We start from the raw sequence: 27,271 nt of genomic DNA, 5'->3' as shown, positions 1-27,271 counted from the left end.
CTTGTGCCATCTCTTTTGAATACGTGGGCTTGTTATGGTAAAAATAGTTTATATATAATAATTTTTTTAATAGCAAAATCAGATTGGACCATTATTGAAGACTGCATGAAAATGTTGTTGAGGTTGTTGGGACACATGTCTTCAATTTATGTGTTTATCTTTTAGAATCACCTACTGAGGGGAAAAAAGAAGCTTTTAGAAATCATATTTCCCTCTTAATGAAGCGTAGAAGCCAGAAATAGATAAAGGCTGAATACATGGTTTTCTGGTTTATTTTCTCATTGATTTAATATGACATCACATGAATTTTCTTTTCTTTACGCATCATATTTGATCTAGTGCATGGAGCCTTGAACCTATAAGGAAACAAAGCTCATGACGATGATGTAGATTGTAAACAGCAAGAAGGGAAGAGGAATGAACATAGTTAGTGACTCAATTTGCGCTATGTAATGTGACCTGTCTTATAGATATCTTCCTTTCTTTTACTTGGGCACTATCAGAGTGTGGCAACAAATTCAAGTATATAGGCATCTTCATTATCCCATGCTGTAATTTAATTTATAATCAAAAGTGTTATATTTGATATTTCTATAGTCTAATACTAAATCAACAAATATTTGTGTAAATACCAACCTTTTTATTCTTTGTATATAATCAAGGACCATTCACCTTGTTTTTCTCATAGTTGGTGGAAGATGGTCCCCATAATCTGTTAAGCATCATACTTATCAGTTCACTACATTTGGATTAAAAGATAAAAATTATTAACTGTAATATAAACAAACAAAAATGAAAGATAAAAACTAAAAAGGAGTTTTATGTTGAAATTATTTATTTTAAAGGTAGCAGATGCATGCAATGTGATAAAACCCTACAACTTGTCTGCTAACAAAATACAAGTGGATTCACACCTCATCTTGTATGGTAATAAAAACAGAAGGGTGAATAATTTTTTATTGGTATAGAGAAGCTTGAATGGTAGGTGGGTTAGTAAATAAATACAAGTGGATATTGTTAAACATTTTCCACCTAATGATTCGTTGTAGAGATCATTTAAAAAATGGAATGATGAAGACCAAAGAAACGAAAAGCATCTCACAGCTTTGGAGAAAGACAATAGAAGCTTCACATGGACTTTGTCATGAAGACCAAAGGGATAAAACAAATGAAGTCAACATACATTATTATTGGTTAATTATAATAATCTCCACATGCACCACATTACAATAATACTTCTCTGGCCTGCTACCACTTCCATACTGTGTTTGTGAGAGAATTCTGAGTTTGGAGTGCAAACAGAAACCACTTCCCTTTCTTACTTTCTTGATCTTGTGAGCATGGCTGCATCACTTGTTGGAGGAGCTTTCCTCTCTTCTTTTCTCAGTGTTCTTTTCGACAGGCTGTCTGATCCAGAGATCATCAACATGATGCGAGGAAAGAAGGTTGACCAAAAGCTGCTTCAAAGGCTGAAGACCATTCTGAATGTGGTTGAAGCTGTGCTGAATGATGCTGAGAAGAAACAGATCACTGACCCTGCTGTCAAGAGGTGGCTCGAAGATCTCCAAGATGCTGTCTATGATGCTGATGACTTGTTGGATGAAGTCGCCACCAAAGCTGCCACTCAGAAGGATCCACCAGGTAACTTTCTGTCTCGCTTTCTCAATTTGCAAGATAGGGAGATGGTTACTAGGATTGAAGAAATCATTGCTAGACTAGAAGATATTGCAAAACACAAAGATATCCTTCGTCTAGAAAAGATTGCAGCCAAGAACATGTCTGGGAGGATTCCATCAACCTCACTGGTTAAAAAATCTGATATATTTGTTGGAAGGGACAAAGAAAGGGATGCCATAGTGAATTTGCTTTTAGATGATGCTTACAATGGTGAACTGTCCGTGATTCCCATCGTGGGCATGGGTGGGATAGGAAAAACTACTTTGGCTAAATTGGTTTATAATGATGACACCGTGCAACAAAAGTTTCATGTCAAGGCATGGGTTTGTGTTGGTGAGGAGGAATTTGATGTTCTGAAGGTCACAAAGGCGGTGATAGAGAAAACTTGCAGTGCTTGTTACTCAAATGATTTAGATACAGCTCAAAATCATTTGAAGAATGAGCTAGCGGGGAAGAACTTCTTGGTTGTTCTGGATGATGTATGGAGCAGTAATCGTGAGCGTTGGGAAAATTTTCTAACTCCTTTTGAATGTGGAAGTCAGGTCTGCAAGATTCTTGTAACAACACGTCTTGATACAGTTGCTTCTGTGGTGAAAACTAAACATAATGAAGCTCACAATATGAGTTTGTTGGAGGAAGAACAATGCTGGTCAGTGTTTGCAAATCGAGAATGGGATCCTGCAGAATCCCGAGATCATTCAACTTTAGAAGAAATTGGTAGAAAAATTGTTAAAAAATGTAAAGGATTACCTTTGGCAGCTCAAACAGTTGGAGGGTTATTGAGAGGGAAAGATAATGAAAAGGATTGGAATGAAGTTTTGAATAGTGAATTCTGGGAACTGTCTGAGGAGGATAGTGGGATTCTTCCTGCATTGAGAATCAGTTATTACCACCTCCCATCCTATTTAAAACGCTGCTTTGTTTATTGTTGTTTGTATCCGAAGGACTTTGAATTTGATAGAGATGAATTGACATTATTGTGGATGGCAGAAGGTCTTTTACTACAACTAAAGAGTGGAAACACTTTGGAAGAAACTGGTTATGAATATTTTGATGATTTGGTTTCGAGATCATTTTTTCAACATTCTAACACTTATGTGAATTCATTTGTGATGCACGATCTCATGCATGATTTAGCAAAGTTCTATGGTGGAAAGTTCTTTTCTAGTATCCTTGAACTCAAGAATCCAGCAAAGCATGATACCAGAACTCGCCACTTGTCATGTGCTCGCCGCAAGAATGACGATGATGATTTGCTTATGAAGATCACGGAAGCATGCGATAGGTTAAAACATGCGAGGACATTGTTGCAAATTTATAATGAATATGGTCTATTCTCAGTGGGAGATAGAGTAGCCGTTTCTTGTGACTTACTAGAACAATTAAAGTGTTTACGAGTTTTGTCATTTAATTTTTTTTCAGATGATGAAAACTTGATGCATGGTTCTATTGCCAAATTGATCCATTTGCGTTATTTGGATCTTTCATACACATCCATCGTGACTTTGCCCGAGTCTTTGAGTTGCTTGTACAATTTACAAACCTTGAAGTTGAGAAAGTGTAGAAAACTTAGAAAGCTTCCTAGCAAGATGCAAAATCTTGTGAATTTGCGTCATCTTGATGTTTTTGAAACTGGTTTGGAAGAGATGCCAAAAAAGATGAGCGAATTAAAAGATTTGCAAATTTTAAGTTGCTATATTGCGGGCAAACATGAAGAGAATGGGATTGGAGAATTGGGAGAGCTAGCACATCTTCATGGATCATTATGGATTCAGAAATTAGAGAATGTTAAGAATAGTGGTGAAGCATCGAGTGCAAGAATGGATGAAAAAATACACCTGAATGCTTTAGATTTCAGTTGGACATCATTTGAAGAAAGTGAGGTTCGTGATTCCCAAACTGAAAAAGATATACTTGAGAAATTACGTCCTCACAAAGACTTGAAGGAGCTATCCATCGGGGGTTACAGAGGTACGATGTTTCCGGATTGGGTAGGGCAGTCTTCGTACCACAACATGACTGTGTTGCAGCTGAGTGGATGCAGGAATTGTTGGATGCTTCCTTCACTTGGACAGTTACCCGCTCTAACGAGATTGCTGATTTCAGGTTGTGATAAACTGAAGATGATTGGTGGCTCATTCTATAAGGCTGATGCAACTCATCAGCATCAGGAGACACCCTTCCGATCCCTTAGATCTTTGGACTTTCGTCATATGCGTTGCTTGGAGGAATGGGAGTCGTATGCATGTGATGATGATGATGATGCACCATTTCCGAAACTTGAGACGCTTATTATAGAGAACTGCCCTAAGTTAAGAGGAGATTTGCCCACTTTCCTTCCATCTTTGAAAGAACTTGTCATATCAGGATGTGAGGAGCTTAGTTGTTATCTGCCAAGAGCTCCCATCATACTCCGAATAAACATATTAGGCAAACAGAAAGCAAGAATGCGGGACCTACCACTTTCACTGCAACATCTAAGTATCGAAGGAAAGCAGCCTGTGGATTTTCTGTTTGAGGCCATGACCCACACCCAACCAACCTCTCTCAGATATTTAAGAATCTCAAAGTGCTCGTCAGCCATATCATTTCCAGGGGATTCTTTGCCCCCTTCATTGAAACAGTTGCGGATCAATAACTGCAAGAATGTAGAATTCCCAATGCAACACCAACAACATCATTCGCTAATGGAATTAGAAATAGACAACAGCTGTGATTCACTTACATCCTTCCCATTGTCAGCGTTCCCAAATCTCAAGTCCCTCATAATCGCAAGACGAGAAAACTTGACATCTCTAGAGGAGCTGTCACAATCACAGTCCCTTCGAGAATTACGGGTTGAAGAATGCCCTAAGCTGGAGAACATAATAAGGCTGCCTGCCTGTTTAAGGGAACTCGACATCAGCAAATGTCCGTTGTTGGGTGAAGGCATAGAGAGGAAGGACCCTCACATTTGGCCATCCATTTCCCACATCCCCGGTATTTATGTCGATGGGAAACAGATTCACAATGACTCAACATCTTAAAACAGGTAAAGCATTGTTTTTTGTCATCTATATTACATTCTAAACCTTAGAAATCCTCATTCTATGAGCCTTATTTTTCACTGCTCATTATGTCATTTGGGAAAAAGATTAGTGACATGCTTTCTCACAATGACAACCCCCAGGCCCCAACACATTCATTTAGTTCTGTGTTATAGTAATGCAAAACAGGGCATCAAGGTAAAACCTCTTTCAACATATTACTCCCAAAAGGCAAAAAAAAAATAGCAATGGACTAACCACTATCTATTCATTATGTTTCACATTCTGTGTTTCTAAATTTTTATTATTAGTTACAAAATGACATGAAATTTCCAACTAGCAGTTCAACATTCAGGTTTCTTAGCATTTCATAGTTTTCATTAATGTCCTCAACTATGGGTACTACTCATTTATGTATAACTACCACCATTTATGTTTTGGCTGATGCAGAGAGTCCATTTTCAAATGATGGGGTGTTTTTTAGTGTATTTTATTTTTCAATTAGATTATTTTATTGTATAGCTATGTAGCATATTTCCTTTCCAATAAGTGAGCATCTTAAATTGGAACTCATAGCTATGTAGCTATGTAGCATTTTACTGATAAAGATTTGGCTTGAATTATCATGTGGTCAGGTCAAAGAATACCAAGCAATGCATCATTACAGGATGTGTCAAGGGTGAAATACTTGTATGCATGTATAGGTGCCACACTTGATACCTTCAGCTATGAAATTTTTGTTGATATTTGAGACACATAATATATACTTCTTGCGTTTCCTAATTTTCTCTTTCATAATATAAATTCATGAGAACTCTTAATCTCTTATATTCGTGTTCTTTTTTCATTTTCCTTTTATTTTTTATTTTTCTTAACAGGGCTCTAATATATGGGAAGCAGGATACTTATGTGATAGGAAAAGTTATGGGAAAATAAAATGATAATTGAGAAATCGAGTGAATGATGGTTCTAATGTGTCAGTCTCTTTCTTCGAAACACCTTAGTCTATGGGATACTATGAGTTAGAAATCAAAATGAGTGTTTGGTGTGTGAGGTGTTCACTTTTCTGTTGAAAAAAAAGGAGAGGCATGAGTGACTTGTAATCTATCTTGACAAATTTGTAATCTAAACTTGATTAGTGAAAATCCAATCCCACCATTTTTTGTGTTGGGGACTGGATATAGATTCATATTGAACTAGGATATATTGCCTGGGTAACTCTTCTACCTTAGTCTCTTCCTTAGAATTTTTATTTGCTGCATTTCATGAGTTCTCATAAACTGTTATAAACGGTCGTACTAGTACTTTTGAGATTGTTTTGTAAATTTGCTTCAGTTTCCTAATTTTCCACTTCGTCTACATTTTTTTTCCTGGCAGGAATGAATCAACAATAACGGGGTATTTTGCATGGTCCTTTTTAGATTTATTTGAGTTACTGGATGGTCACAAAGTAAGCCATGGCCTCTATTTTGTCGCAGAAATAATCCAGAATTGAAGAGATATCCAAAACTCTCTGCAAAATGGTTTAATTGGTTCTTGAGAGGTAGAAGAAGCACTTCTATAGTTGCTGTTATGAAGCTTGTAAACGATCCATCTTATATTTCTATTTGACACTTATTTGTTTAATTTTTTTGCACTAGAGCTAAGTGTGCGAGTGTATTGTAGAAGAAGAAACTTTTAGCATAATAGTTTTTCATTTCTACATTGTATTCCAAATGTTGTTGTCAACTACAGATTAACGCTGTCACCAAAAAATATGATGATAAAAGTGGAAGGATAATATTTAAAGTTGTCATTGGTCACATAAATTTATCACTATATTTTTGTTCTTTATCTTATACATATGACACATTATTAGAAATGGAACCTCTTACATACATAGCATGTTTGTTTGTACCTTCACAATCGTTCTAAATCCATAAGCTGAAAAATAATAAATCAAACCATTTCATAGAACATATTAAACTCTCTACTGAAACAGTAAGATAACATTGAAATGTGCCTGTATTGATAAACTGTGAAGCAAAACGGGCTAACTTGGCAAAGATGAAAATATTGAAGACCAAATTAATTGAAATCATTGAACCAGATGATGCTCCACTTATAATGGTGGTGCAGCGTGATTTGGCTTCCTAGGTCTGTTCTCTTTTTGTTCTGTTTCTTTTCTTATCTTGCTCTTTAGCAAAGAGAAAATTATTGATTTACTGTAATATAAACAAACAAAAATAATAGATAAAATTTATAAGTAGTTTTATGTTGAAGTTATTTATTTAAAAGGTAGTAGATGTATTCATTGTAGTATGTAACAAAACACTACAGCTTGTCTGATAACAAAATACATGTGGATTCACACCTTATATTGTCTGGTAATGAAACCACAAAGGTGAATAATTTTTTATGGTATAGAGAAGATTGAATGGTAGGTGGGTTAGTAAATAAATACAAGTGGATATTGTTAAACATTTTCCACCTAATGATTCGTTGTAGGGAGCATTTTAAAAAACTAGAGTGAGACCCGCGTAATGCGCGGAGAAGTAGATTATTTATATTATATAGTATATTTTAATAAATGTTATATTAAAAATATTTTAGAGAACATATTATAAATATGTTTTAAATTTATTTATTTTTAAAAAAGACATAAGTTATTTATATTAGAGTTATACAAAACTGTATTTTCTTTTTTTTTTCATTTTTCGATTTGCATTAATGGCTAGTCTTTGTCTTTTCTGCGATTTTTTTGTTTGTAAATAATTAAAAGAATAAATGAATGAGAATGAAAAACATATAAAAATGTTACATTAAATTTAAGAAATTTTTGACAATTAGTATGAGAAATTAAGAAATGAAAAGTAATAAGAGTCTTAATATGTATAAGTTGTAGAATTTGAATAGTTGTAACTGAAATTTTTTATAATTATTATTATTATGACACTTTTAATGTATTTAATTAGTACTTGATGTTTCAATTGAATAATAATAAATAAGAGGTTTTTGTTTTAATTTTTTAAAAATATTTTACTAAATAGTGATTGGTTGATTTTCATCTTTTGTACTAACCTGAAGTGGAAGGTAAATTGGCACTCCTCTTTGACTGAAGATATTGCTTTCTCCTCATCCTTGCTTGTCTAAATTGGATAGATTTAAGTGTTTCAAATAATTGTGTTTCTACATTTTTAAAATAGGCATCAAAATCACCTTATGAATCAATTTACAATAAAATAAGAAAGGTGCAATAAAAATTATGTTAAACAAACCAAGTTGCATAATCATATGCTGGAGGCACATATCGTCTTGACAGAATTGCTCAACAGAACAAAACATGTTATAAGACTCTTTTTGTACTAACCTGAAGTAGAAGCTAAATTGGCACTCCTCTTTGATCGAAGATATTGCTTTCTCCTCATCTTTACTTGTCTAAATTGGATAGATCTAAATGTTTCAAATAATTGTGTTTCTACATTTTTAAAATAGGCATCAAAATCACCTTATGAATCAATTTACAATAAAATAAGAAAGGTGCAATAAAAATTATGTTAAACAAACCAAGCTGCATAATCATATGTTGGAGGCACATCTTCTTGTCTTCCTTTCTTTGAGAGGATTGCTCTCCACCTCTTTAATACAGCAATTTTGGGTATTAACTCTTTTCGTCTGTCATTACCACTGCAAATCTTTCTACAACAAAGAGAATAAGACATGGTCAAAAATGATAATCCTTTCCAAGTCACTGCACATGTGGAATAACAATTTGAAAAAGAGGAACACATAAATGTAAATTGTGGAAGCACATTAATTTTGGTTGTGACCGTTAGAGAGGACTGTTTAAAAAAGAGGAATACATAAACATGTGCTACTTATAATGAGTTCACAATTAAAATGTTATTATTTATAACAAATAAATAGGACTATTGAAAATGATATTGAACAACAGAATGAGAAGAGTAAACGGAAAAGTTGAAAATCTCTAGGAAGATACATGGGACAAATTTCCTATGTTGGCGCGCCGAACGGTGACGTTGGTCCAAAATCGAGCTCCAGCAGAAAAACCGCAACAGGAGGAATGGAGTTTGCCTTGGTTTCTGCAATTTATGCAATGCGGCTCCGTCGGGGATGGACATTGCGATGGACAATTTGTTTCGAGGAAAAAACAATGGCTCATGAGACCGGAAGTGGATGGAGGAAATAAGATTTTGGTACGGAAGATGTGCCAAGAGGAAGAGGATTTCGAGAAGTATGAGAAAGGTAATAAGCTCTTTAGTTTTCAGAGTTTTTTGGAAAAAGTTAAGTTGTTGGTTTTGTTTTTTGTGTTTTTTTTATTTGAAATAAAAGTTGATTTGACAAGATTTGAGTGGTGGATTTTAAAATTTTGCCAAGTAAGCGATAGTACTGACATGGCGTAAGTAGAAGAAGAGAAATAACTTAGAAGTAATGTGGGTAAACCTATGTACCTACTTTTATATATTAAGAATAGATGGAAAGATGAAGACCAAAGGCACTGAAAGCATCTCACAGCTTCGGAGAAAGACAATAAGAAGCTTCACATGGACTTTATCATGAAGACCAAAGGGGATAACATATATTATTATTGGTCAACTATAACAATCTCAGCATGCACCACATTACAATAATATTTCGTTGACCTGCTACCACTTCCATACTCTCTGCGTTTGAAAGAGAATTCTGAGTTTGGAGACCAAACAGAAACCGCTTCCCTTTCCTTCCCTTTCTTAGTCTTGCTCTTGTGAACATGGTTGCTTCACTTGTTGGAGGAGCTTTTCTCTCTTCTTTTATCGGTATTCTTTTTAATCGACTGTCCGATCCTGCCATCATCAAGATGATGCGAGGAAAGAAGGTTGACCAGAAGCTGCTTCAAAAGCTGGAGAACATTCTAAACGTGGTTGAAACTGTGCTGAATGATGCTGAGAAGAAACAGATCACTGACCCTGCTGTCAAGAGGTGGCTTGAAAATCTCCAAGATGCTGTCTATGATGCTGATGACTTGTTGGATGAAGTTGCCACCAAAGCTTCCATTCAGAAGGATCCACCAGGTAACTTCCTGTCTCGCTTTCTCAATTTACAAGATAGGGAGATGGTTACTAGGATTGAAGACATCATTGCTAGACTAGAAGATATTGCAAAACACAAAGATATCCTTCGTTTAGAAAAGATTGCAGCCAAGGACATGGCAGGGAGGCTTCCATCAACATCGCTAGTTAAAAAATCTGACATATTCGTTGGAAGGGACAAAGAGAGAGATACCATAGTGAAATTGTTGTTACATGATGCTAACGATGGTGAGCTGTCTGTGATTCCCATCGTAGGCATAGGTGGGATAGGAAAAACTACTTTGGCTAAATTGGTTTACAATGATGACATGGTGCTGCAAAAATTTAATGTGAAGGCATGGGTTTGTGTTGGTGAGGAGGAATTTGATGTTCTTAAGGTGACAAAGGCTCTGATAGAGAAAACTTGCAGTCCTTGTTACTCAAATGATTTAGATACAGCTCAAAATCATTTGAAGAATGCGCTAGCAGGGAAGAAATTCTTAGTTGTTCTTGATGATGTATGGAGCAACAATCGTGAGGGTTGGGAAATTTTTCCAACTCCTTTTGAATGTGGAAGTGAGGGAGGCAAGATTCTTGTAACAACACGTCTTGATGCGGTTGCTTCTATGGTGAAAACTAAACATAATGAAGCTCACAATTTGAGTTTGTTGGATGAAGAACAATGCTGGTCAGTGTTTGCAAATCGTGCATGGGATCCTGCCGAATCCCGAGATCGTTCAACTTTAGAAGAAATTGGTAGAAAAATTGTTAAAAAATGTAAAGGATTACCTTTGGCAGCTCAAACACTTGGAGGGTTATTGAGAGAGAAAGATAAGGAAAAGGAGTGGAATGATGTTTTGAATAGTGAATTCTGGGAACTCTCTGAGGAGGACAGTGGGATTCTTCCTGCATTGAGAATCAGTTATTACCACCTCCCATCATATTTAAAACGCTGCTTTGTTTATTGTTGCTTGTATCCCAAGGACTTTGAATTTGATAGAGTTGAATTGACATTATTGTGGATGGCAGAAGGTCTGTTGCTACAACCAAAGAGTGGAAACTCTTTAGAAGAAACTGGTTATAAATATTTTGATGATTTGGTTTCGAGATCATTTTTTCAACATTCCAACTCTGATGTTAATACATTTGTGATGCACGACCTCATGCATGATTTAGCAACATTTTATGGTGGAAAGTTCTTTTTTAGAATCTTGAAACTCAAGAATGAAGCAAAGCATGATACCAAAACTCGCCACTTGTCGTGTGCTCCCGACAATGATAATGATTCTCTTCTGAAGATCATGGAAGCATGCGATAGGTTAAAACATGCGAGGACATTGTTGCAAATAAAGTTGAATAAATACGGTGGATTCTCAGAGGGAGTAAGCGTTCCTTGTCACTTGCTAGAACAATTGAAGTGCTTACGAGTTTTGTCATTTAAATTTTGTTCAGATGATGAAAACTTGTTGCATCGTTCAATTGGTGAATTGATCCATTTGCGTTATTTGGATCTTTCGTACACATCCATCGTGACATTGCCCGAGTCATTAAGTTGCTTGTACAATTTACAAACCTTGAAGCTGAGAAGTTGTACAAAACTTCGAAAACTTCCCACCAACATGCAAAAGCTTGTGAAATTACGGCATCTTGATATTGACGGCACTTATTTGGAAGAGATGCCAAAAAAGATGAGCAAATTAAAAGCTTTGCAGTATTTAAGTTCCTATATCGTGGGCAATCATGAAGAGAATGGAATTGGAGAATTGGGAGAACTAGCACATCTTAACGGGACATTGTTGATTGAGAAATTAGAGAATGTTAAGAATAGTGGTGAAGCATCAAATGCAAAGATGGGTGAAAAAATACACCTGAATGCTTTAGAATTGAGGTGGTCATCATTTGAAGAAAGTGAGGTTTGTGATTCCCAAAGTGAAAAAGATGTACTTGACAAATTACGTCCTCACAAAGACTTGAAGAAGCTATTCATCTGGCGTTACAGAGGTACCATGTTTCCGGATTGGGTAGGGCGGTCTTCGTACCACATGACTGAGTTGCAGCTGGGTGGATGCAGGAATTGTTGGGTGCTTCCTTCACTTGGACAGTTACCCTCTCTGGAGAGGCTGGTCATTGCGAAGTTCGACAAGCTGAAGATGATTGGTGGGTCATTCTATAAGGTTGATGGAACTCATCAGCATCAGGAGACACCCTTCCGATCCCTTAAATCTCTGAAATTTTATGATATGCGTTGCTGGGAGGAGTGGGAGTCATTTTCATGTGATGATGATGATGATGCACCATTTCCTCAACTTGAGACTCTTTGGATAAAGAACTGTCCAAAGTTAAGAGGAGATTTGCCCACTTTCCTTCCGTCTTTGAAAGAACTTGTCATTGAAGGATGCGAGGAGCTTGGTTGTTATGTGCCAAGAGCTCCCATCATACGCTCATTAGAAATATATGACACACAGGAAGCAAGAATGCGGGACCTACCACTTTCATTGCAACATCTAAGATTCGAAGGAAACCAGCTTGTGGATTCTCTGTTTGAGGCCATGACCCACACCCAACCAACCTCTCTCAGATGTTTAGGAATATCAAATTGCTCATCAGCTATATCATTTCCATGGGATTCTTTGCCTCCTTCATTGCAACAGTTGCGGATCAATAACTGCAAGAATGTAGAATTCCCAATGCAACACCAACAACATCACTCACTAACGAGTCTTACAATAAACAACAGCTGTGATTCACTTACATCCTTTGCATTGCCAGCCTTCCCAAATCTCCAGTGTCTTAGAATCCAAAGACTTGAAAATTTGATATCTCTGGAGGTATCACAGTCACAGTCCCTCCGAGAATTATGGATTGCAGAGTGCCCTAAGCTGGAGAACATAATAAGGCTGCCTGCCTCTTTAAGGCAACTCCACATCCACAAATGTCCGTTGTTGGGTGAAGGCATAGAGAGGAAGGACCCCCACATCCCCTGCATTCGACTTGATGGGAAACTGATTCTCAATGACTCAACATCTTAAAACAGGTAACTCTTTTGCTCCTTCTCTATCCCAAAGTCACTTCACTTCATCTTCTCCAACATCATATTCATTCTCTCCTACTGTAATCTTACTTTTATTTCAATAATTTATCCTACTCTTTTTTCAGGTAAATACAAAACCCAATCCTCTCCTTTAACACTCTTAATCACCACTCTAGTCAATGCCTACTTTCCCCGAACATATAGTATCACAAAACTGTTAACTTTTTTTAGGATACAATCTCAATTTTGGAATTCCCCCTCCCCCCATTTAACCGCTCTACCCCTTTTTTTTATTATTTCTTCTTTCTTTCTTCATGTATAGGGACATCTATTCATTCTTCTGGGCTTGTCAATTTATTGTATTTGGGTGCTGCACCTCCAATCTTGTAAGGATGAGTATCTATTTGGATTTAAAGTAACGTTTGCTCTATTCTGTTGAAGGATTCCTGGAGAATTTATTGGCATTAAAGTACAATCTTAACATTAAAAATGCTCTTATCATTCTATACTCTTCAAAGTCTCTTGTTTCAAATCTGCATTAAACAAAACATAGGAAATCTTTGGGCACGCTTAAATAAAGATCTTGTAGAATAATTGAGTTATTCGTTTCAATTTTCTTAATGCAGATGATCTTAAAAGTTTTCTATGTACTAATTCTTTGCTGGTTGAGTACATGGACAAGGAGCTATGTATATACTTGAACTTTGTTGTCTCAGGCGGGAACTTCAAGCTGGAGTAGACCACTCTTAGAGTGGTATAATCCTGCACTGCATTACTCTTGTGACTATTTTCTTGTACAATATATTTTCTCGTGCACCTTTTTATAACCATTGTGAATAAGGGTTTTGCTTTTGCTAGGTTGAAGTATGTAAAAGACAACCATCATGCCCACGGTACAGCCTATCTTAATGGGATCATAAACAAGTAAGCACAAGCATTAAATTTATCTTGTGTCTTCTTCCAATTTTCCACAAAATTCTTAGTTGTTGGTTTTTTATTTTTTATTTTTAAGCTACCTGAGAGCATGTTAAAACTTGGTTAGTCAAAACAGTATTCCTCAACTAAAGTGTAACATCTCAAGTTTTTTTTGAAACATTTTACATATACCCCCTAATTTTATAAAAATACCTAAACTACCCTTTACCCCTTTTTCTAAACCCTAACCCTCTCCTAACACACACACATGCTAACACCAACGCTTCTCACTCTCTGGAACCACAAAACCACAAAGAAGGAAAGAAAAGAGATAGAAAGAAACAGAGGGAGAGGGAGATGGAAGAAGAGAAGAGAGACCGCACGGCAAGGCTTGGTCATGCCGCCGCATTGCTGTCGCGTCATTGTCACAGGGGAGAGAGAGAGATGAGCCCGCACACGAGATTGCGACGGAGAAGAATGGAGATGTACCGCCATTATCGTCATGCACCGTCCTGCCTCTGGAGCCAATTGGAACCTTTGCCGTCGAGTCACGCCGTTGCCGTCATTGTCGTCGCTGCGGCGGCAAGCGTGAGGGTCGACCAAGGAGAAATAGGTATGTGGAGGAGGGAGGAGCTGTTACGCCGTCGTCGAGCAACTGCCACCGCCGGAGCTCGCTGTTGATCCTGCCTGCTTCGCGTTCTGCCCTTGCTCTGCTCCGCCGGGGGCTGAGCCCTACCTCTCCCTGTTCATCAGAGCTTGTGGTGTTGCTGTGGGAGTCGCTGTCAGAGGAGAGGAACTGCCGCCACCGTTGTTCCATTGTGTCCTTCACCGTCGACGTCGGGCGGTCACCGGAGCTGCTGATGCTCCATCCCTTATTTTCTTTTTCTTTGGTAAGACTAATCTTGTTCTGCCTTGTCTTGCCATAAAGCTCTATTATTGACTCTGTCCTATCCTGCTTGATGTTTATTTCTGTTTTTGCTCAGTTTTTAAACCACCGTAGGCTATTAGATTCGCTGCCATTGTTACTGTGGTTGTTCTATGTTATTGATACTAGGGCTGTTGTTGAGGTTGCTGCAGTGAGAAATCGAAGTTGTTGCTACTACCTCGGTCCGAATTTCGTGCTCTTTCATTGCATTCTACTTCAACCTTCCTCCCCTTTTATCTTAGCACTCTGGTTTGGTTTCCTCGGTCCCTTGGGACCAATTTATGAGTAGGCTTTACATTTATCACCATTACATTTTTTGGTTTATGCTATTTTGAGTTTTTAATTATATTTACAAAACTATTATTGAAGATCTTTGATTTGATTAGAATAATTAATTTATTATAATTGAAAAAATTATTTTTATGAAGTTCATATCTTAGAAATTTTACGAGACTATATATATTTGATGAAGTTTTATATTATTTTAGAACATTTGATTTTACTTGAAAATATACTTTTGAAACATTGAAGTATTTGTTAGTACTTATTGACTTTGAAATTGTGAAATGTGTTTGAAATTATTTATGATTGAAGAAGTTATGAGTTGAGAAAATATTTCTGATGAAAAAGTATTATCTGGTTTGATTTGATTTGATTCGATACCTTATATATTTGAAAGATCAAAGATTTGTTGTATTTGAAATTATATGTTTTGAATTGGTTTGGGAGGCTCGTATTAGAAAACCGTAGTTAACGGCAGTTATGACGTTAACTTAGATGCATCTAACTCAGACTCCAGCTAGCAGGGGTGTTGCTAGCCTAACGTGTAGGCCACACGTTAGATCTGATATTCCGTTAGGACACACAAGAGGAAAGGGCTACCCATAGAGGTGGAGCCGCCCAAGTGTGGACTTTTGATTTGATTTCTGTATGAGAACTCCCTTATTGATTCACTTATTTATATAAATTATTATCTTCTAACTAAAATTATGTTTATATGGTCTCATGTGAATTATAGATGTACTGTCTAGTCACTGGGTTGCAAAACTCACTCCGTTTTTCTAAAAATATTTTTCATGAATAAATATTTGATTATGTGAGCATTTCTATCCAAGAGTAATGATCTGCAATGGGTATCTATTCGTTGTTGAGTTCTTAGACGTCATCTGCTCCATATGTCACAGGATCCATCCATATTTATTTTATTTTATTTTGTTTGTTAAAAATATGTAATTATTCATTTTAGACATTGTAAATTTATTTAAAATATTTGTAATTTTCTTATTCAACTTATATTTGAGTCGGTTAGGCTTGCTTGGGGATTATATTCCTGAGCGCCGATCATGGCTCATTTTGGGCCGTGACATAAAAGGAAGAAATGAATTCTGAGGCATGTCTTTTGAGTAAGTTTTGAATAGTATTATGTGCCTATTACTGTTAGGGGATTTTGGCCATAATGCTATATATATTACTAGAAGGTTATAGTTTTGTTAATTCAAGGATAAACCCTTGAGAATGATGAAATCTTCTACTTTCAACTTTTGCCTTTGTCATTAACGGTTTTTCTTCTTTTTATTGTTATTTCTGTCGGCTACTTTTGCACCACCCCTTGACTCACCCAAATCTAAGGCCTTTCATTACATTTCTTGATGTTGCTCTTGCTTGCTTTCTAGCTCGTGGCCCTCGTTGGTTTGGTATGCTGTTTACTATCTTAGTATTAACTTCTGTTGAATTAAGAAATTAATTAACCTTGTGATGACTATGCACTAAGCAAAAATTGTATGAGTTGTTCTAATGTGTTTGTTTTGGCGTAGCAAGAGACCAATCGGAGCAAACTTGGATTAAGCCTTATTAGGAGACCAAAGGAATCTGGGCAAGAATGATGGAGGAACAATGAATCCCTAACAAATCAGATGAGGTGCAGTCTCTGCATCAATTCAAAAGCAGAATTCATGGAAGACATCATCCTCCTACAAAATCAAACAAAGAAATGGATGATGAAAAACATAATTTTGCAAGGATAGATAGACCAATCAAAATGCAACAAGATTACCTTCAATGATATGGATACAGTTGGAGCAACCTGTCAAAAACAGGCAGAAAGCTTACAAAATTTTCAAAGAAAAAAAAGGAAGGAAAAACTTAGTTTTATATTTTTATTTACACTGAACAATTATCTTTTTTTTTTCTTAAGAGTTTTCATTCCTTCATCGTTTCATTCTATTTTAGGAGAGCTGATATGAGTTATTCTGTTTATACGAAAGAGAGAGCTTAGAAAGTGAGAATCAATTTCTGTTATGAAAAAAGCAAGAGAGCTAGGATGTGAGAATATCTAGAAAAAGCTATATTGCCGTCTGAGAAATTTGTTTTTTGTATTGGCTTGAATTGGTATTTGTAACTTGAATTTGTTTATAGTGAAAAATTCTATCATTTGTTGTGGTGAAGACTAGATGTAGATCCCACTTTGAGATTGAACCAGGATACATCATGTATTCATGTTGTTCATCTTTTCTATTACAATTTTCATTCACAATATTGTTATAACTGTCATCTGCATATATTTTCTGCAAACCATGCGATCATTTTATAAAGTCACCTTTTAATCAGTCAAATCTGCATCCCTCTTCCATTTTCTATGTCTTAACAGTATAGTGCTGCAGGTTGGTATATAAGCATTAGTATTATTAATTTATTGACAGGTGAATACCCATCCCGGCTGACAATCTCTCCGAAGAGCTTCGAGGTCTCCAACAAAAAATAAAAAAAACCTTTCTGGCATTTGATATTTAATTTCATGAGACTGATTAGTCTCTTCATGATCTCTCTTCAGAACATGCTTATATGACACGTTAATCAATAATATATCATCTATTTAATTTTTAAGTAAAAATAATTTAAAACTCACTAGTATTTTTTAGTTTTACACAGTGAATTTAGGTAATGTATTTAAAAAAGGTAACAAAAAATATTAAAAAAAAAAACTAAACAGCCTTGATAATTATCCTTTAAAAGACAGCAAGACTCCCAACAAAAAAAAAAAATTGTTAATCCTAATTGATTTTTAATAGATAAATAAACAGTTTAACATGTCATGTAGGTTTATTCCGTAAATACAAAGAGAAAATATTGACACATGAATCTCATTCCATTCCCTAGCTGCAATAAGCTTGATTCAATTTCAATCACTAATATTTGAACAAGATTTTCTTCGCAAGACGTAGAAGGACACCTTGGTGGTTCCACCAAAAAATTATAGATCATGAAACCTTATTGTCAAACAAAATGACGTTAATAAATTGACAAATGAAGTTGAGTATTCTAACCTATATTTATACCGGACAAACAACCCAAACACACTCTAAATAGTTGGAGCTTTAGCCTTTAGCTATATTGTTTGGCTTAACAGAAGCTTTTGAATAATGGATCTCTCACTATGAAGTTGAGACATATATGCTTGAATAAACCTGGATTCAATTTAAAAATAAAATATAAGTATCATTACAAAAAATACATTAGATAAAAAGTAATAAAAATAAATTTTGTGAAAGAAGTTTGGAAATATCTACTCAATCATTGAAGCAAACATTTATGCTGGTAAAAGGACAAAAACATGTCGGATTCTTTTGTAGGAATAAAACAAGGAGCATCTTGGGAACATGTCAATATAATTTTGCTATGAAAAATATAACCACCACAATATAATTCAGCAGAAAGAAATTTTGGAGCAGGAGACACATGCACAATTAGAATGCAACAAGGAGTCTCCTAATGATGAGGATACAGCAAGAATGCAACATTACAGCCTTTTGAAAAGAGACAGATGGGAACTATATAGTTGAAGGTTTGAAAGAGAGAGAGGGAAGAATACCAACATTCAGATTGTAAAATCAGAGCATATTGATTAGTCACTTTTTCTTAATTCAGACATTTAGTCTCTAGGATACTATGAGTTAGAAATCAAAATATGTTTAGTGTGAGGTGTTCAGTTTTCTGTAAAAGAAATAAGGCATGAATGAGTGTTAAGATGTGTGTGAGAGCATCTAGCAAAAAGCCTTAAGAGAGTCTGAATGACTTGTAATCTTGACGATTTGTAATCTGAATCTGTTTAGTGAAAATCCCACCATTTTTTTTGTGGTGGGGACACTACATTAGCATCAATCCAGGGTATATCATTCAGTAACTCTATTCTAACTTTCATCTCTTCATTAGCATGTTAATTGTAACGTCCCTGACTTTTTTAGGTTTTTTGAAACCTTTTACCTTTGATATCTTTTATTGTTACTCTACTCTCTAATTTTATCAAAATTCATACACTACTCTTATTCTTTTTTTCAAATTCTAACTCTAATCCCCGTATTAAACCCTCCCACACTCTCACACAAACACCCATGCACAGAGGGAACAAAAGAGAAAAAGAGGAATGAGGGGAACAGAGGAGAGAAGAAGAGGAGGAGAGGGGACGACAGCGCCGGCAGAGGGAGGTTCGCCGTCGCCGTCGCAGACAGAACTCGCAGAGAGGCGCGAGGAAGGAGAGTGATGCGCGTACGAGAGAGAGAGAGAGCGCCACAGCTTAAGACAGAGACAGAGACCACGAAGGAGAAAAGGGAGGAGGTGCTGCCTCTGCCGCCACCAAGTTGTCGCCGCCGTCGAGGAACCCAAAGAGAGAGACTTCGAGAAAGGGGAAGGAAAACGCGACGGAGCTCGTCGCCGGGAAGGGAGGTGTTGGTGGTGGGTGTTGCCGCCCCTGCTGCTGTTATTGTGGAAGGAGGCCGCCGTCGAGCTGCGTGGCGCTGTTGTCGCCGGAAAAACCACCGCTGGAGCCTCTGCCAGCTTGCCCCAGCTCTGTCCTTTATTCTTCCTTCACTGGAGCCTTTCGCCACTGCCCTTGGCCTTTTGAAAACGCCGCACGAATTGCTTCGCACTGCCATTCTAGCCTGATTAGTGGTTGCTTGTTCTGTTTTGTTTCTGCCACTGTTTTACCACTGCCATTGATGATGCTTTAGTTGCTCTACCTTTACCCGTTGTTGCTGCGTGCCATTGGCATGCCGGTTCTGTTCCTTTGTGTCTCAGTTCGCTGCTCTGCCTGCTTGTTGGAGCTGCCGCTGTTCTGTGCTCTTTCGTTCCATTTTACTTCAACTATTCTTACTTTTAGTTCGGCACTCGGAGTTTGGTCTTGGTCCTTGGAACCAGGTTGTGACTTGTGAGTAGGCTCTATATTTATACCGTTAACTTTTTGGTTTATGTTATTCTGAAGTTTTAATTATATTTATAAAATTGTTGGTGAAGAATTTTGATTTGATTAAAATAATTTAATTAATATAGTTGAATAATTATTTTATGTAGGACTGCACATGGATCGGATAATATCCGCATATCCGCGGTAATTATCCGCATCCGATCCGCAGAGTCATCGAATCGGATCAGATTCGATCTGCACTATGGTAGGATTAGATTGCAGATTTGGCAGTGATATCCGCAGATGCGATCCGCAAATCCGCATATCCGCACATCTCATATAAATAGCATAGTTTAAGAAAGTAAACCCTAATGTGATATGAATTTTAGTGTGTTATTTTATGAATTTTATGATATTTTGTTTTTAATTTTTTATGTTGTACTTCAACTTAGAATAATTGAACTTAAATTTTATGTATTATTTTTTTTGTTATTTAAGAGAACTTTTATTGATAATATTTTAGAAGTAAATATGTTTAAACAGGTGAAAAATAAATTTTCTGGATACTTTTTTTTGTAAAAACAGCCAAACAAAATCTTAAAATAGTTTTTTTGAATTATGATCCAATCCGATCCGATCCGCAAGTATGCGGATCGGATCCAATCTGAAAAAATGCGAATCTCGTATCCGATCCGATCCGATCCGATGAGTGCAGTGCGGATCGGATAGAATTTTAGGCTATATTCGATCTGATCCGATCCGTGTGCAGCCCTAATTTTACGAAATTCATATCTTAGAAATTTTACATGAGACTATATATATGTTTGATAAAGCTTTATATTATTTTAGAATATTTTAATTTACTCGAATGTATACTTTTAAAGCATTGAAGTATTTGTTAGCACTCACTTTGAAATTGTGAAATATGTTCTTATGATTGAAAAAAAGTATGATTGAAAAAGATTTCTAATGAGAAAATATTATTTGATTTGATTCGACACCTTATAGATTTGAAAGATTAAAGATTTATTGTATTTGAAACTATATGTTTTGAATTGGTTTGGGAGACTCGTATTAGAAAACCGTAGTTAACGGTGGTTATGACGTTAACTTAGATGCATCTGACTGTGTTGCAAGCCTAAAGTGTAGGTCACATGTTAGATCTATTATTCTATTAGAACACACAAGAGGAAAGGGTTACCATAGAGGTAGAATCGGCCATGTGTGGGATTTTGATTTGATTTCTATATGAGAACTCTCTTTTTGATTCCCTTATTATAATAATATTTATATAGTCTCATGTCGATTATAGATATATTGTCTGGTCACCGAGTTGCAAAACTCATTCTGTTTTTCTAAAAATATTTTTCAAGAACAAATACTAGACTATGTGAAACTTTCTATTTAAGAGTAACGATCTGTAATGAGTACCTATTTTTTGTCAAGTTCTTAGATGTATATGCTTCATATGTCACAAACAGGATCCAACTATTTTTAATTACTTTAATTTTTATTAAAAATATATAACTATTTGTTTTAGAACTTGTAACATATTTGTAACTTTCTTATTCAACTTATATTTGAGTATGTTAGGCTTCTTATGGGATTATTTTTCTAAACGTCAGTCATGGCTCATTTTGGATCGTGATATTTATTTACTGCATTTCATAAGTTCTCATAAAACTGTTATAACCTGCATACCAGTATTTTGAGATTGTTTGAAAATTTTCCTTCTGAAAATTGTGTGAATGTTATGATAGGTTTATTAGTCTTGGTGAGTGGATGACCTTCTGGCATCTCCTCATTTGAATATGTGAGCTTGTTATGGTCCAAAATAGTTTATATATATATAGCAAAATCGTATTCCTACAGTGGTCATATCCGGCGACCATTATTGAAGACTACATGAAAATGTTGTTGAGGTTGCTGGGATACATGTTTTCAATTTATGCATTTAGCTTTTAGAATCAACTAACCAAAAATAAATTTTAAAAACTAAAAAATAAAAAGCTTTTATAATCATACTTCCCTCACAGTAAAAATAAGAAGCCAGACTAGATAAAGGCTGATTACATGGTTTTGTTATTTTCTAATTGATTTAATAAGGCATCACATGAATTTTCTTTTCCTTTTTCATCATATTTGATCTAGTGCATGGTGCCTTGCACCTATAAGAAAACAAAGTTCAATGGCAATTATGTAAATTACAAACAGCAAAGTTATCATCCACGTATTCTCACTTTCATTTCAATAAATTCGTATTCCATTAAAAAAAAAACTAGAACTAAAATGTGTAAAAGTGATGTAAAAAGTAAAAAGAAGTGAAATCATGCTACAATATTCTCATTTAAATTATTGTTTTCCAGGAAATGATGGTAAAATGTGGGTAATGGAAGATCCATTTTGGTCTTTGGAGCAAGTAAAGCTGAAGATAGGCTAAATGGTTGATATGATATTCTAAAGACAATGAAGTATGGTTCTTAATGTAAGTAAATTTTTTTTTTTTTCATCTTGTGTTTGTCAAATCTGATGGTTTAATTAATTTGCTAATCTTAAATTAAACACTTATTCTTCTATGTTCTATGGTTTATTTATATAATAAATACAGAGCTCTTTGTACGCTTTACAACAATTAGAAAATTCAATAAGCCTTCATGTTTGACCAAGCTAACATACTAAATTATACTAAAACTTTGTTTTGGTAAATAAATGGACAAACAAGAGGCCGTAGTGGACCATACACTTGATCACAGCTTTCCAGGAAGAGAGCAAGAAGCATCATGTGAACTTGTCTGGACGAGCAATAAGCATTTCAAGTCAACTTACTTTTGCTAAACATAATATCAGCTCCACACTAACTTCTACGCTGCTACCACTTCCTTACCCTTTTGTGTTTGTCAGAGATCTCAGTTTGACTGCACTTCCTTACCTTTCATACTTTCTTGATCTTGTTAACATGGCTGCTGAACTTGTTGGAGGAGCTTTCCTCTCTTCTTTTCTCAATGTTCTTTTCGACAGGCTCTCCGATTCTGAGATTATCAACTTGATCCGAGGGAAGAAGCTTAGCCAGAAGACGATCCAGAGGTTTAAGGCAATCCTGAATGGGGCTGAGGCATTGCTGAATGATGCTGAGCGGAGACAAATCAGAGAGGGGCCAGTGAAGATCTGGCTGGACGATCTCAAAGATGCTATCTATGAGGCTGACGACTTCTTGGATGAAATCGCCACCAAAGCTGCAACTAAGAAGGATCAAGGTAACTTCCTATCTCGCTTTAAGAAAGATAGAAAGAAGGTTACTAGGATGGAAGATGTCATTGCTATACTAGATTTAATTGTGAATCAAAAAGATAATCTTGGCCTGAAAGAGATACCAATGGAGAACATGTCATGGAGAACTCCATCCACGTCTCTAGTTAAGGTGTCTGATATATATGGCAGGGATGAAGATAGGAAAGCCTTAGTCAAATTGTTGTTAGATGATGTTAATGATGGTGACGTATCCGTGATCCCCATCGTTGGCATGGGTGGGATAGGAAAAACAACTCTGGCTCAATTGGTTTACAATGATGACCAAGTGAAGCAAAAGTTTGATGTTAAAGCATGGGTTTGTGTTGGAGAAGATTTTAATGTTCTTCGATTGACAAAGACTGTAATAGAGGAAGTAACTTCTAAGTCTTGTGAACTGAATGGCTTAAATTCTGTTCAACAACGTTTGAGGAATGAGGTAACAGAGAAGAGTTTTTTGGTTGTTCTTGATGACATGTGGACCAATCATTATGATGATTGGAAAACTTTTCTAGGTCCCTTCCAATGTGGAAGTCAGGGAGGTAAGATTCTTGTAACAACCCGCATTGATACGGTTGCTTCTATGGTGAAAACAATGCCAGCTCATAATTTGAGTTTGTTGGATGATGAACAATGTTGGTCGGTGTTTGCAAATCATGCATTTTTTCCTACTGAATCCCGAGATTGTTTGGCTTTGGAAAAAGTTGGTAGAAAAATTGTTGAGAAGTGCAAAGGACTGCCTTTGGCTGCTCAATCACTTGGGGGCTTGCTGAGAACCAAGGATAATGTAAGCGACTGGGAAGATGTTTTGACGAGTGAGATTTGGGAGTTTTCTGAAGAAGAGTGTAGGATTCTTCCTGCATTGAGAATAAGCTATCATTATCTCCCTTCACACTTAAAACGTTGTTTTGTCTATTGTTCTTTATATCCCAAAGATTATGAATTCGATAGAGGTGAATTGATATTGTTGTGGATGGCTGAAGATCTTTTGCAACAACCAAAGAGTGGAAGCATTTTAGAAGTTGGTTATAAATACTTCAATGATTTAGCTGCACGATCATTCTTTCAACCTTCAAAGAACCCTTATGAAGATTCATTTGTGATGCACGATCTCATGCATGATCTAGCTACATTCTATGGTGAAAAGTTCTTTGTTAGAATCTCTGAATACGAAAATGTAGCCCAACATGATACTAAAACTCGTCATTTGTCATATGATCTCAACGACAATGATTCAGTCCCGAAGATGTTGGAAGCATGTGAGAGTTTAAGTCATGTGAGGACCCTGTTTCAAATCAATGAATATATATACCGTCAACACAAAGAGGGAATTGATCCTTGTAGCTTACTGGCACAGTTGAAGCGCTTACGTGTTTTGTCATTTACATCATTTAAAATTGATAGATTGCCTGATTCAATTGGTGAATTGATCCACTTGCGTTATTTGAATCTCTCTAACACACTTGTCGTGACATTGCCCGAGTCCTTGAATAATTTGTACAATTTACAAACCTTGAAGTTGGTAAACTGTAAAAAACTTAAAAAGCTTCCCTCCAACATGCAAAATCTTGTGAATTTGCGTCATCTTGATATTTTCGATACTTATTTGGAAGAGATGCCAAAAAAAATGAGTAAATTAAAAGATTTGCAATTTTTAAGTGACTATATTGCGGGCAAACATGAGGAGAATGGGATTGGAGAACTGGGAGAACTAACACATCTTCATGGGTCATTGTGGATTGAGAAACTAGAGAATGTTAAGAATAGTGGTGAAGCATCGAATGCAAGGATGGATGAAAAAATACAACTGAATGCCTTATATTTGAGATGGTCATCATTTGAAGAAATTGAGGTTTGTGATTCCCAAAGTGAAAAAGACGTACTTGACAAATTACGTCCTCACAAAGACTTGAAGAAGCTATCCATCAGGTGTTACAGAGGTACCATGTTTCCGGATTGGGTAGGGCAGTCTTCTTACCTCAACATGACTTCGTTGGAGCTGTGGGGATGCAGGAATTGTTGGGTGCTTCCTTCACTTGGACAGTTACCCGCTCTAACGAGATTGGGGATTTCAGAATGTGATATGGTGAAGATTGGTGGCTCATTCTATAAGGGTGATGCAACTCATCATCCGGAGACACCCTTCCGATCCCTTAAATATCTCTTATTCTCTGATATGGGTTGCTGGGAGGAATGGGAGTCATATGAATGTCATGATGATGATGCACCATTTCCTCAACTTGAGAAGCTTGTTATACGGAAGTGTCCTAATTTAAGAGGAGATTTGCCCAGTTTCCTTCCGTCTTTGAAATCACTCCACATTAGAAGATGCGAGGAGCTTGGTTGTTATGTGCCAAGAGCTCCCATCATACGCTCATTAGAAATATATGGCGAACAGGAAGCAAGAATGCGGGACCTACCACTTTCACTGCAACATCTAAGAATAGAAGGAAAGCAGCTTGTGGATTCTCTGTTTGAGGCCATGACCCACACCCAACCTACCTCTCTCATGGATTTAACCATCTCAGATTGCTCATCAGTGGTATCATTTCCAGGGGATGCTTTGCCCTCTTCATTGAAAGAGTTGCGCATATACGATTGCAAGAATGTAGAATTCCCAATGCAACACCAACAACATCAGTCACTCAGGAGTCTTACAATAGACAACAGCTGCGATTCACTTACATTCTTCGCATTGCCAGCCTTCCCAAATCTCCTGATTCTGATCATTCAAAGATGTGAAAATTTGACATCTCTGGAGCTGTCACAGTCACAGTCCCTCCGAGAGTTATCAATTTCAGGCTGCCCTAAGCTGGAGAACATAATAAGGCTGCCTGCCTCTTTAAGGGAACTCTCCATCAGTAACTGTCCGTTGTTGGGTGAAGGCATAGAGAGGAAGGACCCCCACATTTGGCTATCCATTTCCCACATCCCCCAAATATATGTTGACGACACAGAGATCCTCAATGACTCAACATCTTAAAACAGGTAACTCTTTTTCTCTCTCTATATATCCCAAACCCACTTTATCTTCTGCATATGTGCACCAACATCATCATATTCATTCTCCCTTACAAAAATTTTTCTTCTATTTCCAATTTTAAATTGATAGGTTATTCATCAACCCACATCCCCACTATTGTAACCAAAGTATTCCTGTCCCAAGAAACTCGTTCCTCAACTTCTACCCTCAACTCATTTCTACTCACGTTCATACTCTTGTGAAGTAACAGATTTTTCGGCTCCAATTGGGAATTGTAAGCGGCTTTTCATTCTTTAATGTCTGTTGAATTTTGAAACTAATTATCATGTGATGACAAAAACCGGATTGAATTTGCACCGAGTTAAATTGTTGACTTCTGCTTTTGATGTGTGTGTATTTGTGTTTCAGCAAAAAGAAATTTTGGATCAAGGAGACACATGGGCCAATTAGAATGCAGCAAGGAGTTTCCCAATGATGAGGATACAGCAACAATGTAACATTAGAGCCTTCTAAGAAGAGGTAGAATTGTACCTCAAGCAGCATTCAAATTTGGAAACTATACAGTTGAAGGTTTGGAAGCAGCAAGAAAATTAGGAAGTGAGAGGGAAGAATATCATCATCCAAATAGTAAAATCAGAATGTGTATAATGTGTATGGTGTTCACTTTTCTGTAAAAGAAAAAAGGCATGAGTGTTTGTATGTGAGTGAGAGCATCTAGCAAAAGCCTTAAGAGAGTCTGAGTGACTTGTAATCTTGACAATTTGTATTCTGAATTCGTTTAGTGAAAATCCCACCATTTTTTATGGTGGGGACTAGATGTAGATTCTATTTTGGAATAGAACCAGGATATATCACAGAGTAGCTCTGTTCTAACTTTCACCTCTTCATTAGCATGTTTATTTACTCCATTTCATGAGTTCTCATAAAACTGTTATAACCTGTCATACTAATACTTTTCAGATTGTTTTGAAAATTTTCCTGTTGAAAATTGTGTGAATGTTCTGATAGGTTTATTAGTCGTGGTTGACCTTGTGTTATCTCTTTCGAATATGTGGGCTCGTTATGGTAAAAAATAGTTTATATGTCTATATAATTAATTTTTCTGTAGCAAAATCATATTCCTATAGTGGCTATGAGATGAAGATAGTGATGTGGTTAATTCCCAAATTGAAAGAGATGTGCTTGACAAGTTATGTTCTCACAAA

General features: G+C 36.3%; 2 protein-coding genes across 8 annotated transcripts in view; both read left to right on the top strand.

The window, feature by feature from the left end:
* Positions 1–1,219: 1,219 nt before the first annotated feature.
* The window catches only part of LOC110272493 (putative disease resistance RPP13-like protein 1), a 66,722-nt gene continuing 40,670 nt past the window's right edge, over positions 1,220–27,271 (top strand). For 3 of the 6 annotated variants that reach the window (XR_008005888.1, XR_008005886.1, XR_008005885.1), the window contains exon 1: positions 1,220–4,708. Coding sequence is in view for 1 of the 6 variants with exons in the window: in XM_052257250.1 (XP_052113210.1) it covers positions 1,341–4,703 (3,363 nt within the window). In the remaining 5 variants the exon portion in view is untranslated. Of the gene's footprint in view, positions 4,709–5,338; positions 5,408–6,080; positions 6,492–13,408; positions 13,763–27,271 lie in introns of those variants that run through there. The other 3 variants (XR_008005890.1, XR_008005889.1, XM_052257250.1) reach the window with 3 other exon arrangements.
* The window catches only part of LOC107475937 (putative disease resistance RPP13-like protein 1), a 53,100-nt gene continuing 48,383 nt past the window's right edge, over positions 22,555–27,271 (top strand). The window contains exon 1 of one of the 2 annotated variants that reach the window (XM_052257248.1): positions 22,555–25,023. In XM_052257248.1, coding sequence (XP_052113208.1) covers positions 22,755–25,023 — 2,269 coding nt within the window. In that variant the 5' untranslated portion in view covers positions 22,555–22,754. Of the gene's footprint in view, positions 25,969–27,271 lie in introns of both variants that reach the window. The other variant, XM_052257249.1, reaches the window with a different exon arrangement.

Source organism: Arachis duranensis, chromosome 2 (assembly GCF_000817695.3).
Source record: "Arachis duranensis cultivar V14167 chromosome 2, aradu.V14167.gnm2.J7QH, whole genome shotgun sequence".
Lineage (NCBI taxonomy): Eukaryota > Viridiplantae > Streptophyta > Magnoliopsida > Fabales > Fabaceae > Arachis > Arachis duranensis.
The sequence above is the reverse complement of the archived record's forward strand: the minus strand, read 5'-3'. Positions and strand labels throughout refer to the sequence as shown.